Source organism: Esox lucius, chromosome 16 (assembly GCF_011004845.1).
Source record: "Esox lucius isolate fEsoLuc1 chromosome 16, fEsoLuc1.pri, whole genome shotgun sequence".
Taxonomy (NCBI): domain Eukaryota; kingdom Metazoa; phylum Chordata; class Actinopteri; order Esociformes; family Esocidae; genus Esox; species Esox lucius.
The window spans coordinates 14,838,795-14,858,094 of record NC_047584.1 but is presented as its reverse complement, the minus strand read 5'-3'; the positions used below and the strand labels follow the sequence as shown (position 1 = coordinate 14,858,094).

The 19,300-nt window shown below is 41.4% G+C and overlaps 1 protein-coding gene across 5 annotated transcripts in view; it reads left to right on the top strand.

The window, feature by feature from the left end:
* The window catches only part of LOC105016258 (contactin-associated protein-like 5), a 68,446-nt gene that overhangs the window by 24,327 nt on the left and 24,819 nt on the right, over positions 1-19,300 (top strand). For 2 of the 5 annotated variants that reach the window (XM_029113667.2, XM_029113666.2), the window contains exons 2-5: positions 1,653-1,763; positions 5,537-5,730; positions 15,390-15,537; positions 18,413-18,616. In XM_029113667.2, the coding sequence (XP_028969500.2) occupies positions 1,653-1,763; positions 5,537-5,730; positions 15,390-15,537; positions 18,413-18,616 (657 nt within the window). Of the gene's footprint in view, positions 1-1,652; positions 1,764-5,536; positions 5,731-10,456; positions 10,619-15,389; positions 15,538-18,412; positions 18,617-19,300 lie in introns of those variants that run through there. The other 3 variants (XM_029113668.2, XM_034286991.1, XM_029113669.2) reach the window with 3 other exon arrangements.

Below are 19,300 nucleotides of genomic sequence, written 5' to 3'. Positions count from 1 at the left end.
CATTAATGCAATTATCTAATCAACCAATCACATGGCAGTTGCTTCAATGCATTTAGGGGTGTGGTCCTGGTCAATTCAATCTCCTGAACTCCAAACTGAACGTCAGAATGGGAAAGAAAGGTGATTTAAGCAATTTTGAGCGTGGCATGGATGTTGGTGCCAGACGGGCCGGTCTGAGTATTTCACAATCTGCTCAGTTACTGGGATTTTCACGCACAACCATTTCTAGGGTTTACAAAGAATGGTGTGAAAAGGGAAAAACATCCAGTATGCGGCAGTCCTGTGGGCGAAAATGCCTTGTTGATGCTAGAGGTCAGAGGAGAATGGGCCGACTGATTCAAGCTGATAGAAGAGCAACTTTGACTGAAATAACCACTTGTTACAACTGAGGTATGCAGCAAAGCATTTGTGAAGCCACAACACGCACAACCTTGAGGCGGATGGGCTACAACAGCAGAAGACCCTACCAGGTACCACTCATCTCCACTACAAACAGGAATTAGAGGCTACAATTTACACGAGCTCACCAAAATTGGACAGTTGAAGACTGGAAGAATGTTGCCTGGTCTGATGAGTCTCTGATGCCTGGTCTAGAGTCAGAATTTGGCGTAAACAGAATGAGAACATGGATCCATCATGCCTTGTTACCACTGTGCAGGCTGGTGGTGGTGTAATGGTGTGGGGGATGTTTTCTTGGCACACGTTAGCCCCCTTAGTGCCAATTGGGCATCGTTTAAATGCCATGGCCTACCTAAGCATTGTTTCTGACCATGTCCATCCCTTTATGACCACCATGTACCCATCCTCTGATGGCTACTTCCAGCAGGATAATGCACCATGTCACAAAGCTTGAATAATTTCAAATTGGTTTCTTGAAAATGACAATGAGTTCACTGTACTGAAATGGCCCCAACAGTAACCAGATCTCAACCCAATAGAGCATCTTTGGGATGTGGTGGAATGGGAGCTTCGTGCCCTGGATGTGCATCCCACAAATCTCCATCAACTGCAAGATGCTATCCTATCAATATGGGCCAACATTTCTAAAGAATGCTTTCAGCACCTTGTTGAATGAATGCCACGTAGAATTAAGGCAGTTCTGAAGGCGAAAGGGGGTCAAACACAGTATTAGTATGGTGTTCCTAATAATCCTTTAGGTGAGTGTATATCTTAGTGTAAAACACAGTTGTTGGAGCTCCAGGCCCCTCATTGCCCTTATTGGGGCCTGGCAGACCAAGTTGGGTCAGTGTAAGATGACGTCAACACAACATTTAGATCACTGTTTATTATCTCCTTCTTGGTGGAAGTGGTCTAATCTCACACTGATGGATTAGTAGGAACAATAAACACACATTTCTCCAAAGGTTACTGTGTATTCAACTCTACCTGTTGTTTAAGGGTCACTGCTTGAGTTAATAGAGTGCTGTGGAAAGTTTTGTTGTGAGGCAATCCCACTATTTTAGCAAAGGTTCGCTTTAGACCCTTTGTATTTAGCAAAAATGCTGTGTCGATATTTTAGCCTATTCTAATGGGACATCTTATCCATATGAGGCATTGGTTTTCCAGAAAGGCTGACAATGCCAATGTTCTAATCATACATCTCACATATCTTTCCTGATCTACCTGTAAACTCTTCTATTTTACTTTCACAGATGTCTGCAATGTCCCTTTGCTATCCGTGCTGCCTCAGGCCTCCTTTGAGTGCTCCTCACATTCCTCTGTCAGTGGTGTGCCATACTTCTCCAAGATCAATGAAAGAGATGGTAAGTTATAATGGAACGTTATCTTTTCTTTTTACAAATACTCTTTTACAAATACTAGAATTAATTAATAGCGCTTTTTAATATGAAGGGCAGCTGTTGTAGGTTGCTAAACAGCCTTTGTGGAGCATATTATGGGGAGATTAAGAGATCCTTCAAGTGCCAAATTCATCTCTTCCTGTGAGATGATGTCAATATTATTGTCAGCCTACACTGTTTAAGTGCTGGATTTATTTAAATGTTACCACCCACTCACATGGCAAAACACCTGCTTCCTCATTGTGAATCACACCTGACAGCCAAACAGATTTTTTCGGCTATAGCTTGCTTGCCAACAATGTCATTGATCAAATACAAACATGGGATGGAAACATAGACTTTTCCACCACCATTTCTTTCTGGCAAATTATCATAGTCTATTAGGTAATTTATTAAGTTTCACTTTTTTGCTAGTCTTCATAAAGAAAATCATGTTAATATTCTGTGAGGGAACAGCATCCTGGGGACCCTAGGACCCAGGGAGAACCCGGCTTGAGGTGTGAGTAGGGTAGTGATCATTTGATTTACCTATTTTCATTAACTACTGTTTTGTCCCTAACCTACTTATACACCCTCAGGCCGGGAACCCAAGAGCTTTGTAGCTGAGTCTCTACGTAACCGGTTTTGTTCCTGTCCTGAGTTACATCTTTGTTAAAAAGGAAGCACAACTCCATCAATACCTGATTTCCACTTCATTTCCATCTCACGTCTCTTCTTTTCATCCTTCCCACTGTTATTTTGGTGACAGTTATGCCAACCCATTACAACCGGTGGACGACGCGGGCACAGTAAAGGTCGAGACCTATTTTTCCCCTGGACGTTTTGAGGACATGATTTATTTTTAGGAATACTTATTTTCTTATTTTGGTTGTACCTAAATTGCACAGATTGATGCAGAGCCAATACGCCACCTGGCAGCCTGCAATGAAGGTCAGAGGTTCAGGTCCGACTTCAAGAAGAACTTGCCCACAAACCTAGGTCCCAGGTTATCCCTGGAGGATGACGACAAAGCATACTTACGGGCCTGCGAACGGACATCCGCCCAGGAGGGGTGGTCGGGCATATTGGCATATTGGTCAGGGGTGTTAGCTCCGCATACTATGGCATAGCAGACAATCCCTGCCTAAAAAAAAATATCATGATCGGTGAATGGACATACAGGGAAGAAGAACCTCCAAGGCCATCTAGCTCATCTTGGAGAACCTCGTCATTGCATATATCGTCATATGTAAACATTTTAGATTGGAATTTTGAAAGTATTTAGAAAAATAACATTCAAGTCTATTTATAAAAAATTAAATAAAAAGAATACAAATAATGGGGGTTAATTGAATACACACACAAGTAATCAAATGCTAAATACATTTCGGGTATTCGAATATTCGACTATCCATGCCCATCCCTACTATAAATGGTGGTTCAGTGTGTCTTTTCCTGGCATTTCCCTATAAAACGCATTGTGATGCAGACAAATAATGTACATTGTTAAGAACGATAGTGCACCTACCATAACCACCAGCAAAACAGTATCTAGCTCATCTTGGAGAACCTTGTCATTGCCCCATTGACACGGGGGAAGAGTGGACACAACGCCCCAGGAAAGAACAGTAGCAACAGCAACAAATCTATGAGAAGTGTAACATGTGCATGGGACAACATTAAGTAGATTTATTCAAATCAGAGCTGTACTAGTGAACACTGCATGTTGCTAGTTAGGCAGCTATGCAAAAAGACAAATAAATATACTGAGCTAGCGTACAGTAGTATACTGTACTATACTGTACTATACTGAGCTAAGTACAGTAGTTTGTGCTAGTACAGTCATGCTCTGCTGTCCTCCAGGTCCTGTTGACGTGATTGTCTAAAAACCTGGGTCAATCTGGCGAATAATGGCTAAGCCTTGTGGAAGTTCGTTAAAAAAAAAAAGAAAAGGTTGCTGCACACCAAACATGTTGCTGTGACATGTTTTGCATGCTTGCCATGGCTCTTTACAAATATCATTAATCTCTGGCTGACTGGGTTTTTTTGGAAACTAAATAAACAGATATAGGCTCTGTGCCAGACATGACAACGATAGTGTCTGTAAAAGAGATGTCAGCTGAATTTGAGGCATGATGTACAATTTCATTTGCATTGGGAGGACAATTCAGTGAGCCACATGTGTTAATGGGTTAGCAAAACCGTTCTGTTTACAGGTGCATGTTTTGATCTCACCTAATCCCAGATAGTGAGTCCCTGCGTTGTTCAGTGGAAGGTTTACAGGACCTTTAAGTAGCACATATCACCCAGCTTACAATAGATCAGTCTGCCTTTTATCCCACATCGCATTGTATAGGATTAGTCAGAACAATATATGTTGGATTTTCTTGTTCTGATTCCTTTGTTTGCTTGCTTTTACACAGTCCAGGAATGGAAGGTTCTGTTCCAATTTTCTGTTACCTGTTTGTGAGGTTTTATAAATGTACTGCAATGTACATTTTTGTAATGATTGCTTTTTAGAACTTACCTTCACCCTTCCCCAAGATGATTGTTGTTAACCACTTACATACAGTAACAGGCAAATATTTGTATTGCTCTGAGCAAGTGGTGTTTGCTTATCAACCATTCTGTTTGTCCCAAACACAAGAATTGGTTATACTTCTAATTGAGTGTCCCAATGTCCATCATTCTGTACCAAAAAGCTACACTAGAACCATTGTGCAGCCGGCATTGCTATCAGCCAAAGGCCTCCTTTGAAATAAATGACCGTTACTTTACTGCTCAGGTGGTGTCATGTCCAAAGGATTACACGTTACTGAGGTTCAGTTCACCATGGCTGACATGCACATCCATACTGTTATGGGAATGGAACAGATTTTCTTGAGCTTCAGGTTTAGCGGGTGAAACATTACATATGCACAGTGCTTATGGCCGGGCAAAGTGATGCTTGTGTATGGGTGGTGTTAGGGTTAGGAAGGTTAGGGTTATAATGTTACTGATAGTCTGATCTACAGGTGGACTCCAAGTACGGCGTTAAACATTGATCAATAATTGAGTCCACACTCTGTAAATATGATGCAGAGATGTTGCAGTTAAACACCGACTCTCAGTTGACTTACCCCAGTTTTTGCGTCCTTTTTTATCACCTCGGCTACAGCACTTGTTTCAGTAACAACTACAATGGTCCTGCTCCCTGCGGGGGAGGTCTCCGTAACCAATACTTTCTCTGTGGCCGAGACACTGCTTTGATATTCTACACTTATCTGCTCCCATGGCGTTGTGTCCCAGTCCACAGCAGCTGAGTAATGAGCATCTCGGCCAGAGCTGACCCATTTCCTCAGCGTGATAGCTGGGCAGCTTGGTGGGTCTGGCTCTCCTAATTGTACATAGAACCGCCATCGCACACATTCACATTTGTTTTTGGATCTAGATGCTGAGGTTATTATTCACCAGTGTATGCATCATATGAGGTGCACTCATGCATCTGAAATGTAAGCCAAATGGTGTTTTCACACTCCATATCATATTGGATGATAGAGGGGGATTAGTTCATATTGCAAGCAATCGAAAAACCTCAGATCAACTATACAGAGTCTAGCATGCACAGGACACTGCCCACATAGACAGCAATGCAAGATTCTGCAACAATTGCAGGATAGCATGTTCCACATCTATCTAGCTATCTAGATTGAACACGGATCACAAATTGATCCAGACCTTGCATTGGCGAAAAGCTGAAAGCAAACCTTTTACTGAAGGAGCAGGAGGCTGGTCTCCCCAGGCGACAGACAGACAGCCGTGGATGCAGCTGGACCTCAAGGACAGGATGGAGGTGACGGCCATCGCCACACAGGGGCGTTACGGCAGCTCCGACTGGGTCAGCGGCTACCTGCTGCTGTTCAGTGACACGGGACGAGCCTGGAAGCAGTACCGAGAGGAGGACGGGGTGGGGGTGAGTCGCATCATACTTAGTGCTGTGCATGTGTCTGTTGATGTGCTATTATCATGAGTCTTTGCCCTGGCTGTAGCTCAATAGGCTAATACAGGCATGGAAAAAACCTGGGTTTGAACTTGGTCACTTACATTGACTGGTAAGAGTTTGAGTGTTAAGAGTACATCAGAGCTGTAATGGAATTAAACATTTGGTCCTTCTCCAGTACCTAAGTGAGTGTCCTCAGCTGTTTGTGTATGTGAGGGAGAGCAGATGTCTAAACCTTTCTGTATTTGTTCTGCTTTCCCCAGAGGTACCGTGCTTTGTAGCAATTAGGATAATTCAGATTGCAATTGACTTTCTGTTTCATTGTTTTTTGTGAAGGAGACATTTTGTTAAGTTTGACAGTAACCTGGGATGAACACTTCACACTTTTGAGTAGCTCAGTGTGCATCCTCCTTCACCTTTGTTTTTATTGCTACTGCCCGGCTAAAACATGTGCATAACAGAGTTAACATCTTAAATATAAGGCTTGTTTGTACATCATAATACTTGTGTGCACATTCACTCTTTAGAAACCATTTAGTTTTCTCCAGTTACATCAAATACCACGTAAACAGTCATTGGGATATTTTCATTTGACATTTAGCAAACACTCATTTTCCGATCGAATTACAGGAGCTGATTTTCCATCTTGTCATCTCAGCTATTTGATTCAGCAACCTTACAGTTACTGTAAATGTCTTATGAACCAGATCTGATGAAATCCAAAATGTTTGCATACATAAAGTAATCATTGAAATCTGGATGACATGAAGCCAAGGCCGCGCACCGACCTCTCGAGAGGCATGTCCTGAAACTGAATGCATCTTTAAGGTTAATCTAAAAGTTCCTGTTTCATTGGGGTATACATGTTAGGTGAAACACCTTCAAATGTCTGATAAACAAAAAATTATTTTATTTACAAAAAATGTATGTGTATTTCATATATCTGTTTTGTATATGTTTTGCCGTGGTAATACAGGGCTCAGCTTTGAAAGAGACCAAGGTCTCAGTTGATATCTCTGTATAAATAACAAAATAAATAAAACTGAACCTGCATTTTGCAACACAAAATCTGTTATGAATCTTATGTTGTGTAAGTGCCAGACAAGTCTAAATACAGTACAACACTGATTTAAAAAAAAGTTGGGATGCTGTGTAAAATGCAAATAAAAACAGAATGGAATGATGTGAAAATCATTTAATGCATTTATTTAATTGAAAATAGTACAAAGACAACACATCAAATGTTAAACCAGAGAAAAGTAATTGTTTTTTGGAAAATTTTTGAATTTGATGCCAGCAACATGTTTCTAAAACGTTGGGACAGGGGCATGTTTATTACTGTGTTGCATCTCCTCTTCTTTTAACAACACTCTGTAATTGTTTGGGAACTGAGGAGACCAATTGCTGTAGTTTTAAAAGTGAAATGTGTTCCTATTCTTGCTTGATATAGGATTTCAGCTGCACAACAGTTCGGGGTCTCCTTTGTATTATTTTTGTTTCATAATGCGCCAATTGGGTGACAGGTCTGGACTGCAGGCACGCCAGTTCAGCACCCATACTCTTTTACAACGGAGCCATGCTGTTGTAATAGTTGCAGAATGTGGTTTGGCATTGTCTTATTGAAATAAGCAAAGCCTTCCCTGAAAAAAAAATATTATGTGGTTCCAAAACCTGTACAGTATATATTGTTCACAGATGCGCAAGTCACCCATGCTGTGTGCACTAATGCACACCGATACTATCACGGATGTTGGCTTTTGAACTGGGCACTGATAACGAGCCGGATGGTCCATTTCCTTTTTAGCCTGGATGATGCGGCGTCCATGATTCCTAAAATATTTTCAGAACAGTTTCCCATTTTAAAACAGAACAGTTTCCCATTTTCGCCTTAGTCCATCTTAAATGAGCTCGGGCCCTAAGTGGTGGCATTTCTGGATTTTGTTTATATATGGTTTCCTCTTTGCATGGTAGAGTTGTAACTTTTGTGGATGCAGCGACATATTGTGTTCACAGACAATGGTTTTCGGAAATGTTCCTGAGCCGATGCAGCGATTTTCACAACTTTTCCAGTCTTTTGTTGCTGGCATTAAATTCAAAGTGGGCATATGTTTTTCAAGGCGCAATCAACATTTTCAGTTTCAACATTTATATGTTGTCTTTGTACTATTTTCTATTGAATATCGGGTATAAATGATTTGCATATCTTTCGTTCTGTTTTTAATTTCCATTTAACACAGCGTCCCAGCTATTTTGGAAACCGGGCTGTACATCCGGGCTGTACATCTGCCTCAAATCTGTCATCATCTTGCATTAACCGTGGGCCTTTAATAGAAAATTACATCGTTTTCTCAGCAGTTTGTTCTGCGGTCTCTTATTACTACAGCTTGATATGGCAGTGTGTAGTGTAGCGCACTCTATGTAATTGATATGAGTGCTAACAATGAAGGTGCCTGTGGTGATAATTTGATGAATTCTTCAGTACGTTACATTAAGTTGTCTAAGGCATCACATTTAAACCTAATCTCTTATCCCGGTTGCGGCATACTGACAGTGCCCGGAAGTGTCTCAAAGGGGAGACAAGCTGGCTCTGCGCCGTTTACATTGAGCGGAGGTATGGTCTGATGGGTTTGCTTTGCCAGTGATCCCCTGTAGCAAATCAGGAACTCCAAGCTCAATGGTAAAACTGCACAAAGATGGTGAATGCCATGTGCTCATTTGCTGATGTTGCATATTATAAACATGTTTTCATTACTTTTTTTGTATCAACACTAGAACAGTACACATGATCCCAAATCGATTTTCAAGATGGAGGTAAGTTGATGATGCAGATTTTCTGGCACTTTGACATATATTCTGTGCCATAGTTCTTTGTGGGAAGTGCTGGAACGAATACATATGAGAATTCCTTCGTTTTTCTGCACCTTCACCATTGCAGTTGTTAGCAGAGAGATTTTCTCCAAGCATGTTGGTTCTGGCCTACTTCATAGTTGAGTGAGCATTGTGATAAGAACCAAAATGGCATGAAGAATGTACTTTTTTTTTATTGGGACACGAGCCAGCTGGAAGTTGCTACTATGAAACAAGGCCATAATGAAATTGCTGTTTGGAGCCCACTCCGTTTTGATTGTTATTCATAATAATTGTTGTTATAGTTACTTTAAAATCAGAATGAAATATGGTAATCATGTATTTTATGCAATGTATGGCTTTAACAGTCAAATGCCCCCCGAAAGGCTTCCAAAAGGGTTATTTGCATTATGATAGGGTTATACCAAGAGCCATTTTGATGAGGACACCTTTTTGGAGATTAATGTCTTTTGTAAGGCTAAGAGTTCTACTTAAGAACATATTATTTGATTATTCTTTGGAAGGCAGGAAGGGTTTAATTTGGAACCGTGCATAATAAAACCAGGCATTTTAATCTTGGATTCTGAGCAGCATTCCCAGCCGTGTTATATTGCCTACCACAAAAACCTATGGAAGCTAAGATTTTCATGTAAAAAGTATCACTGCACTTTCACAAACATATCATCAGGCTTTCATTGCAGTTCGAATCAGCTATTGTATGTAGATGTACTTTAGGCAACCATGACAGAATGTGACATGTTTACTGAGCCAGACAAAATTACTCATCAACAGTATTAATATCATTATGAACACACCCAATTAGTTGCCAATCATAGACAAGCTAAATCAAACAAAAATACCCACCTAGTCATTGTCTTTCCAATGTCATTTGTGTTTCTTTTTTGACTTGACTGCTAGCTAAGGTTGGTTAGCAAGGTAGCGAATGACAGTAATGTCGCCATCCTGCATGGCAGTCATTTTTAAAGAACGTGCAACCGGAGCTTTTACATAGCAGCTATACTAAAAGAAACTATCAGTGGCATATAATGTTAAAGTATAGGGTGAGTCTTATTTTAATATTTTGGCAATATTTAGCAAAAGCTATAAGGCACACAATAATGTTCTGTTTCATGAATATGCAGAAAAATTAAACAGGATTTTGAGAATTGCTAGTTTCAGTAAATATGCAATGAACATTGATTTATTAAGTAATCGTAAGCTACACTACACAACAACCATTTTCTGATAAATTTTTTGAAAACAAAATCCAATCTATTAATAGTAGGATTTAGTGCATCCATTAATGAGAAGGCCTGATCCAGTTAAGAGGATAGAGTTTGTCTCAGTATACAGTCTTTGCTACTCTGGTAAGCCTTCTGACTGCAGGATGCATTGACTTTAACCACTTTCAATAGGAATTACATATCACTTTTCAAGTCAGGCTAATGTGACTTTCAGGCCTGATTTGGCCTTTTAAACAGGAGTTTTCTAACACTACTGAGTTATAGTATTACTAGGCACTCAAAGAAAGGCCTTATGATATTGAATGTGTTGTCTTAAGTTTTACATTCAAAGGGTGTTTGGTTTGGATTGCCTGCTAATGCCACCCACCCCAAAAGAGCCATCAGTGTGTAAGGGGTTATACCTAGTACAATCTTAACTTAACCACCTTCATTCTAAACTGTACAATTACCCATCCACTCTTGTTATAAATAATGTTATGTAGTGCTTTGAAATCAATCAAGTTGTTGGGGGTAGCTGAGGTTGTCTTGCCCAACTTGGAGACTCATTAATCCTTGTGACAACAACAAAAAAAACATTTAAGTTGTCTTTGGTCAATCAAAAACACAAGGAGACACCATCTAGCCTGTTCAACAGTCATAACATTCATTTATCTGTTCATGTTAGACGACTGCCGTTGTCATTTGGCTAAGAATCCAACCTACAGAAATGATGGGATGAACTGGACGAGTGGCAGCTAATTAGCAGGACTTCCCTAATAGGCACTTGAAAGGTGGGTGACCGGTTTGAATCTGCACACCACACAGACATTTGATGTCCGTCTGGCATTTTAACAAGGGAAGTTCAAAGGTAATGGCCTGCAGATGGTGGTTGCAGACTGAAATTCCTAATGAGAGAACACCAGCTGCCTGTGTCTGTCGGGTTGCGGCAACTCTGCACCTGAAAGGTTAGCCAGTGTTACGTGCCGCGTATGAAAGAAGACATTTTCTTAGCACTTAAGTGGTCATAGGCACAATCTCAAACACACCTATTATACCTCTCTCACATTCGGTTTTGCTTCGACACACGCAAACAAGAATGCATGACCTACACACACATACAGTATGCACAGGAGCATACGTTCACACACATGAGCACAGAGAGAGGTGCCGTCCTTTTAATCTCTGCTCTGTGCCAGACCAGGGAACAATGGCGACATGATTATCTATGCTTGCAAGTCCTCAGTGTTTGTTAGGAGTCAGATAGCCAGGCTGCAATTGCACAACAGGGAGTGTAGGGCATGATGTTAGAAACGACAGCATGACACTCATGGACCAGCTGCTAATGATCTAATTTGACAAAGCCAGTGAGAAAAGAAAGCAAAATGACTCATGCCTAGAAATCTATATTTTTCTGTGCAATTTTATCTAATTGTATGTTGTTCTTTTTTCTTTCTTTTTTTTTCTTTTTTTTTTGCTTTGTTGACTTGTGTTGGCTTTAGTTTTTCTTTCCGTCAGTGGAACTCAGAATTTCTTTCAGATTAGATTGATGCTGTCTGCTCCTAATATACAGATCCTCATAAAGATATGTATATATATATTATTATTTTTTTATTGTAGTTCTAATGTTTAGTTTGCATTTATTTATAAATTCCTCTGAGATTGTTAAGAAAGTTACATTCTCCATCAAAATGCCAATTGTTCTACCCCCGGAGTGCAACAATGTGCTAAATCCAAGATAACAAGCTTGGACAGTTTGGCTGTTGAAAAAAATAAAGCTGTTACAATTTAGTCCACATTGTACAATAATGAGGGGATATAAACATAGCCAAATATCACTTCTACAATATTTCAGAAAAAGGGTGTTAAGGTGCCATTTTTTACTTCTCTGTTGTTTACTTTTTCTAGACTTTTCTACTAAAGTGGCATGTGATTAATCATGGCATGTGATTAATCATGGATTAACATTATCTGTTAGTTCTGTGGGTGGGTGTGTCTTGGGGGTATTAGGTATATGTCAATAAAATGTAGTTCATCATCATCATCATCTTCTTCCGCTTCATCCGTATTGGGCCGGGTCGCGGGGGCAGCAGTCTAAGCAGGGATGCCCAGACTTCCCTCTCCCCAGACACTTCCTCCAGCTCTTCCGGGGGGACACCGAGGCGTTCCCAGGCCAGCCGGGAGACATAGTCCCTCCAGCGTGTCCTAGGTCTTCCCCGGGGTCTCCTCCCGGGGGGACGGGACCGGAACACCTTCCCTGGAAGGCGTTCCGAAGGCATCCGAAACAGATGCCCAAGCCACCTCAGCTGACCCCTCTCGATGTGGAGGAGCAGCGGCTCTACTCCGAGCTCCTCCCGGGTGACCGAGCTTCTCACCCTATCTCTAAGGGAACGCCCAGCCACCCTGCGGAGAAAGCTCATTTCGGCCGCCTGTATCCGGGATCTTGTCCTTTCGGTCATGACCCAAAGCTCATGACCATAGGTGAGAGTAGGAACGTAGATTGACCGGTAAATCGAGAGCTTCGCCTTGCGGCTCAGCTCTTTCTTCACCACGACAGACCGATACATCGACCGCATTACTGCAGAAGCTGCACCGATCCGTCTGTCAATCTCCCGTTCCATCCTTCCCTCACTCGTGAACAAGACCCCTAGATACTTAAACTCCTCCACTTGAGGCAGGCACTCTCCACCAACCTGAAGTGAGCAAGCCACCCTTTTCCGACTGAGGACCATGGCCTCAGATTTGGAGGTACTGATTCTCATCCCCACCGCTTCACACTCGGCTGCAAACCGTCCCAGCGCATGCTGAAGGTCCTGGTTTGAAGAGGCCAACACGACAACATCATCCGCAAAAAGCAGAGACGAAATCGTGTGGTCCCCAAACCTGACACCCTCCGGCCCCTGGCTGCGCCTAGAAATTCTGTCCATAAAAATTATGAACAGAACCGGTGACAAAGGGCAGCCCTGCCGGAGTCCAACATGCACTGGGAACAAGTCTGACTTACTGCCGGCAATGCGGCAATGTAGTTAATAAATATTATACATTTGGTAAAGCATACTAAGTTTAGCTTAAGTTGTGCATGTGCTATCTTACCTTCATAACTTCTTTGATCAAATTAATGCAATTCATCTTTACATTTTTCTCTTTTTTCATTATCCAGTATCTACGACAACGTCTCATCACAACTTCCAACAGATTTGAAAGAGTGAATGATCGTGGCAAGCTTTAGTTATAATCATCTTTGTCAAACCATTCAGCTTTTAAATGCTGCTTTTCCAACTAGGAAGTAATGTCGGTCACTACGAGTGAGGGCCTCACCTGACATCCTTGGTTAGCTAAGAGCATGTTGACTGCTGTGCCAACTGGCAGGGCCCCTTAAAAAACGATGCTTGTTTACCTACTGGGTAGTTGCCATTTCTGTGTGAGTACATGCTACTTGCGATGGCTAATGCAAGAACCCCAGCTTTGCCATAGCAAGATTTTAAAGCAGGTATTGACTGAACATGTTTTCTTGATCACCAGTGTCTTTAGATTACCTGCCATTCAAGGCAATTGGATGTTTCACCTTGGGATAGAAAGGTGTTGGTTCAAGGAGTTGATAGAGGAATCCAAATAATGAGGTCACTGTTGGTTTGGAGCTACATACATGGAGAGGGACTTACCTAAAGCCCTGTGGTCCAATTGGAGGTGTTCTGTACCTCTGGGTTTCACACCTGCACAGTAATTGGACTGATTTATTGTAAAAGAAAAGTGCTTTCAAATACTCATTGGAGTGCTGTGTCCGAATACATGTTTACTAAACAGAGCAGTCCTCGGGGATGTATTGCCATCTCTTTATTAAACAAAACTATTTGATGTAAAGCTTAAATTCTGCTCTTTTTGATAGTATTTCTCATGAATAAGAAATGTATCAAACTACCTCTGGGAAAAAAAAGAGACTTCATTTATTTTTTCACTTGAATCAATTGTTTCATGGTTCATCCTTTGTTGTTCTCTATAGATATTATATGAATGGGAAGTAACATAAATTTTAAACGTAATCTCCCAGTAAAGCCATTATCTAAAATTGCAATAAAAGCTCAGACCAAATCGAGACATTCATTTCTCAACATGTATTGTTTCACATAATACATATTCTCAACTCTGGTTTCATCCAGGACAATAATGAGCAGAAAATATCCCCTAGTTTGCCTGCATGCCTGTCAACAGAATAAATCATTTTCCCTCATATTTTTGGGAGATATTGTGGTACGTCTCATGGATATTGAGAAATGTGGTTTTCTCAGTCATTAATATGTATCCTATATTTTGGAAACGCGAAAAGCTTTCTAATTTTATTTGCTAAATAAGTTAAGGCACACATTGCAGAGGATATGCATTGCAATACACCGCATGGTCTGAGCCGATGTGTAGACCCTAGGGAATTTGCAAATGCTTATCTTGCACAGACACAAGTTACAATGCATTTATAAGTGCTTAGCTTGCACATCTTCTAGAATACATTCACCAGGCTCCACTTAAATGGACTCACAACTTAAAAGCATATGCATGAATAACAATAACAGCCTGAATTTTGTTACCTTGTTGGGCTGTCTCTTCTTCATTGTTTACCTAGAAACCAATCTCTATATGCTGCGTTACTCAGAGAGGAAACATCATACCTCCATTCTACCACATGAATTCCAAGTGTTTGTGATTTTTGCCTCTTCTATTTCCCCTATGCCATTGTGTTCCAGCTGCAGGGAGAATTGAATTAATGGCATAAGTTGACACTGCTGGGCTATTCATAAAGCCTAGAGCCCCAGTGTCAACAATCCTTCTTTCCTTTACTCTGTGATACACATCATTATCGATTTAGCTCATCACCTGCCTCGAATCCGTTATGATGGCCACTTGTGATCAGTCATCTGAGTTTTTGTTTTATACCTCTTTCTCACTCTGTCTCTCTCTTCATCCCCCTCAGCCTCCAGGGTACAAATTGTTGATGAAGTGGAGGGTAGAGGGATAGGGGGTGGAAATGAAGAAGAAGAATGGTATCTCACATGCTCAGAGAGGAGTATTTATTTGTATTTTCCCGGGAGCAGACACTATGCGATACCAATTGTTTTTTTCCCCAATGGCTCCTTGGCACAGTGCGCTTTTTCCCCCACTGAGTTCTAAATTCAAAATGTTCCAACCCACGCAACACATTTTATTTTTTTCATCTGAAAGTAGGGTCAGGTAGAATGAAAGACACGGCACAGGTTTTGCTTTGTCGCAGCTTAGTCATTTTTCATACCTTTCACAATTCCTGGTAACTTCCCCTTTGTATGTTATTATGATCCAAAACATTTGTCCTAGTAGACACAAAAACCTTTTCAATGATTTGCTGAAAATGCATTTCCTTTTACAAGATATAAGCCATACTTGGTTAACGGTGCTCCCTTGATAACGGAGCTTTAATTGCTTTGTCTGGTTTTGTTTAATGAACACAGTTCCCTCAAGATTCTACCCATGTACACTATATTGTATTAATCCTTACTGTGGCATCTTACTGGTCTGCCTTCTCTCTCTCTCTGTCTACAGAGGTTTGTTGGGAATGTGAACCCTAATGATGTTGTCCACCACAAATTGTCCCACTCCATCAGAAGCCGATTCCTACGCTTTGTTCCCCTGGACTGGAACCCCAGTGGCTGGGTGGGACTCAGAGTGGAGGTGTACGGCTGTGCCTACAGTGAGTGACCAGACCACCCGGCCATGCACAGTAGACTGAGCCTGCAGTATATTTTCCACCACCATGTACAGACAGACCATGCCCATTCAGCTAATTTCATAATAGCTGAATCCAGTGAAGGATCTCGCAGAGCCATTACCTGCAGATGACCCTACCTTTATGTACACCCTTAAATAAAAGTATGAGTGCACACATTTTGATATTGATGCACTTCTTTTTTTATCACACATGATTAAAGAAGAAATTTCATCAAAATTTCCCAGCAGGCAGTAGAGGCATAAAGTTGCTGCCAAGCAAGTATTCAGGTGGAGAGCCTTTTCCTGGGTAATGCTAAGTAAATAAAAGATAGTCACTGGGACGTCACCCAAACACATTCTGTAGCAGCACTAACTGGATCAGCCAGTGAATTACTGCTCTGTGAAAGACAGTTATAATTATCCCTGAGTGAGCACTTCCATAATGTCGAACTGTTCCACAGCATGATCCGGGTATTAATGTTGGATGAATATGGACTCTTCTAATAAATGATGCATCTCACCCAAATGCAGCTCATAGTTTAAAGAATAAAAGCGGCAACACCTCTCAATTTAATATGCATTAAAAAGGTTGATCAGTTTAGGACAAAAAGAAGAGAGTGATTGACAGCCACAAATATAGAGACAAAAAGAGAGCGGAAGAGACAGTGCTTCTTTATGCAAAGAATTGTGCGCACTGAGTCACAAATCTCAGGTATGTCACTAATTCAACACTTCATTTCAACTCAAACGTGACCTGATGGTGTTAATCGCCGATTGTACATTGATCAGTGTTTACGGTCTAAGGCTTTAAAGCAATTGTTTTTACAAAAAATAAATGTTTGCAATCAAAATCTGTTCGCTTTTACATGCAAGGCAAGTTTATTTGTATAGCACATTTCATAAACAGGGGCAATTCAAAGTGCTTTACATAATTAGGCCTTAACAGAAAAAAACTAACATCAGGCATTCTAGATATAAATTTAGCATAAAAGCACAAAAAGAAACACTAATCGCCATTCAATCAAAATGTGTCAAGTTCTGTTGAGGCGGTAGGGCATATTACAAATTTTGCACATCTGCGCAAAACTTTCAGCGTTCAAATGCTTGTTAAATTGCATGCCAAATATTAGTCTTTATTAGTTGAAAGACAACCAACGTTATTGCTAAGATATTGTTTTCCAATGTAATAACTATGGTGAGGTCCAACTGCGGACTCAGGAAGCTGTTGTACAAACTATAGTAAGCAAGGGTTATTTGTATCGATAGGCGAAGACAGGTCATGAGCAGGCAGGGTTAAGTACATGTAAATAGCAATCGCAGTAGACAAACAAGGAATGAGCAGAGTTCAGGTCAAGGCAAGCAGAGGTCGGTACACGGGATAGCATGGATTCATACACTGATTGGGTCACGGTAAATACAGCCAGGCTAGAACAACAAGAGAATCCATGAAACGGAAAACCAGAGAAGCCAATGAATGCAGGCTATAAAATCACAGGTGATGGGTTAAGGAGAGACACCTGGTTGGTAATACAACACAGGTGTGTAGAATCATGGTGGGAAGGCAATCAGGGTGTGACATCCAATGCATTGTTATATATTGTGTTTTACTGGAATTAAAACACTTTAGCTCACAGCTATATCTGCTGATTTTGGTGATAATTGTAATTATGACAGCAATTTGTTGTGGATCCTAATTCATACATTGTTGAAGCAAGAAAATCTCAATGAATATGTTCAAAAACCTTTAGAATTTCATTTGCAGATAAAATTGAGTCCAAAAAGCCCCTAGAAAATGTATTATTGGGTCCTGAATGTACCAATTTGGGCCCGGTGTCATCAAGAACTATCCAATTTGGATTTTCAGTGCCAATTGAGGTATAATAGTGTTTCTACTTACATATTGCACATATAAAGATAATGCACATCCAACCAAAAATTCACTCCAGTACGTCAATCATGTGTGTGAGTGGTAGGGCAACATTTGAAAGAGGTGTGTGAGTGCTAGGGCAAAAACAAAATGTGCAACCCTTTGGGTCCCCAGGACCAGGATTGGGAAACAATAGTAAAAAGATTTAGAAAAAACTGTAAACAAAACATATTTTTAAAACTTGATGAGACAAGTTAGTGTACATGAGGTTTTTGGAAAGAGAGCTTTTCAGTGCAATCAGATCCTTTGGTATTATCTTATTACGTAAAGTGCACACAATTTGTGGCATAGGTACATGACTTGACTACAGATATGGATTTGAATGAAGCTGTGCTATTTATCCTCTGTGGCAATTAGAAGCTGTGCAACAACAAAGCCTACACCACTGGCCTGTGATCATGGTTCTATCAGATATAAGTAAAATATATGAATTCACATTCAACAAGCGTCTCCTGTCGAATTGTGTGGGGGGCAAATCGAGCCTGTTATGAGGATGACGTTGAGTTAACTGACATTAAGTTCTTGGTATGTCTTAGTAGGTTTGTCAGGGTCATGTTTTTTGCAATAAAAAAGTGGTGGTATCGTACACTTGTCGGCTACCCATCGCAGTGGTTGGTAAGATTGAGAGATTTCCCTGTCAGAATTTAACTTACCTGCATTTTGCAGGTGCCTAGTGATTCTTTTATTACCTGAAGTCAGTGATACTGTGTATGTTTACTGTAGGTTAATGAGGCAGTAAACTCAAATGTGACTTGAATGTTGCTAAAATGTCTCACTGTTTTAGGCATTTTAACAATAACTAATCTAAATCATTATTCAAATGATTTAAAAAAATATTTTTACTGAAACTACACAAGATAAAAAAGGGTGACAACTTTACACTGGTCTAACCCACTGCTAAAACATTTCACTACATGTTGATGCCCCCCAGAATCAGACGTTACAGACTTTGATGGCAGAAGCTCCTTGCTCTACCGGTTTAACCAGAAGTCCATGAGCACGGTGAAGGATGTGATCTCGCTGCGCTTCAAGAGTCGCCAGGCTGAGGGGGTGCTGCTCCATGGTGAGGGTCAGAGGGGCGACTACATCACTCTGGAGCTGCACCGGGGCAGGCTGGCCCTCTACCTTAACCTGGGTGAGTTAAACACTGGGGCAGGCTGGCCAACTACCTTATCCTGGGTGAGTTAAACACTGGGGCAGGCTGGCCCTCTACCTTAACCTGGGTGAGTCAAACACTGGGGCAGGCTGGCCCTCTACCTTAACCTGGGTGAGTAAAACACTGGGGCAGGCTGGCCCTCTACCTTAACCTGGGTGAGTCAAACACTGGAGTAGGCTGGCCCTCTACCTTAACCTGGGTGAGTAAAACACTGGGGCAGGCTGGCCCTCTACCTTAACCTGGGTGAGTCAAACACTGGAGTAGGCTGGCCCTCTACCTTATCCTGGGTGAGTCAAACACTGGGGTAGGCTGGCCCTCTACCTTAACCTGGGTGAGTCAAACACTGGAGTAGGCTGGCCCTCTACCTTAACCTGGGTGAGTCAAACACTGGTGCCAGCTGGCCCTCTACCTTAACCTGGGTGAGTCAAACACTGGGGCAGGCTGGCCCTCTACCTTAACCTGGGTGAGTCAAACACTGGGGCAGGCTGGCCCTCTACCTTAACCTGGGTGAGTCAAACACTGGGGCAGGCTGGCCCTCTACCTTAACCTGGGTGAGTCAAACACTGGGGCAGGCTGGCCCTCTACCTTAACCTGGGTGAGTCAAACACTGGGGCAGGCTGGCCCTCTACCTTAACCTGGCTGAGTCAAACACTGGGGCAGGCT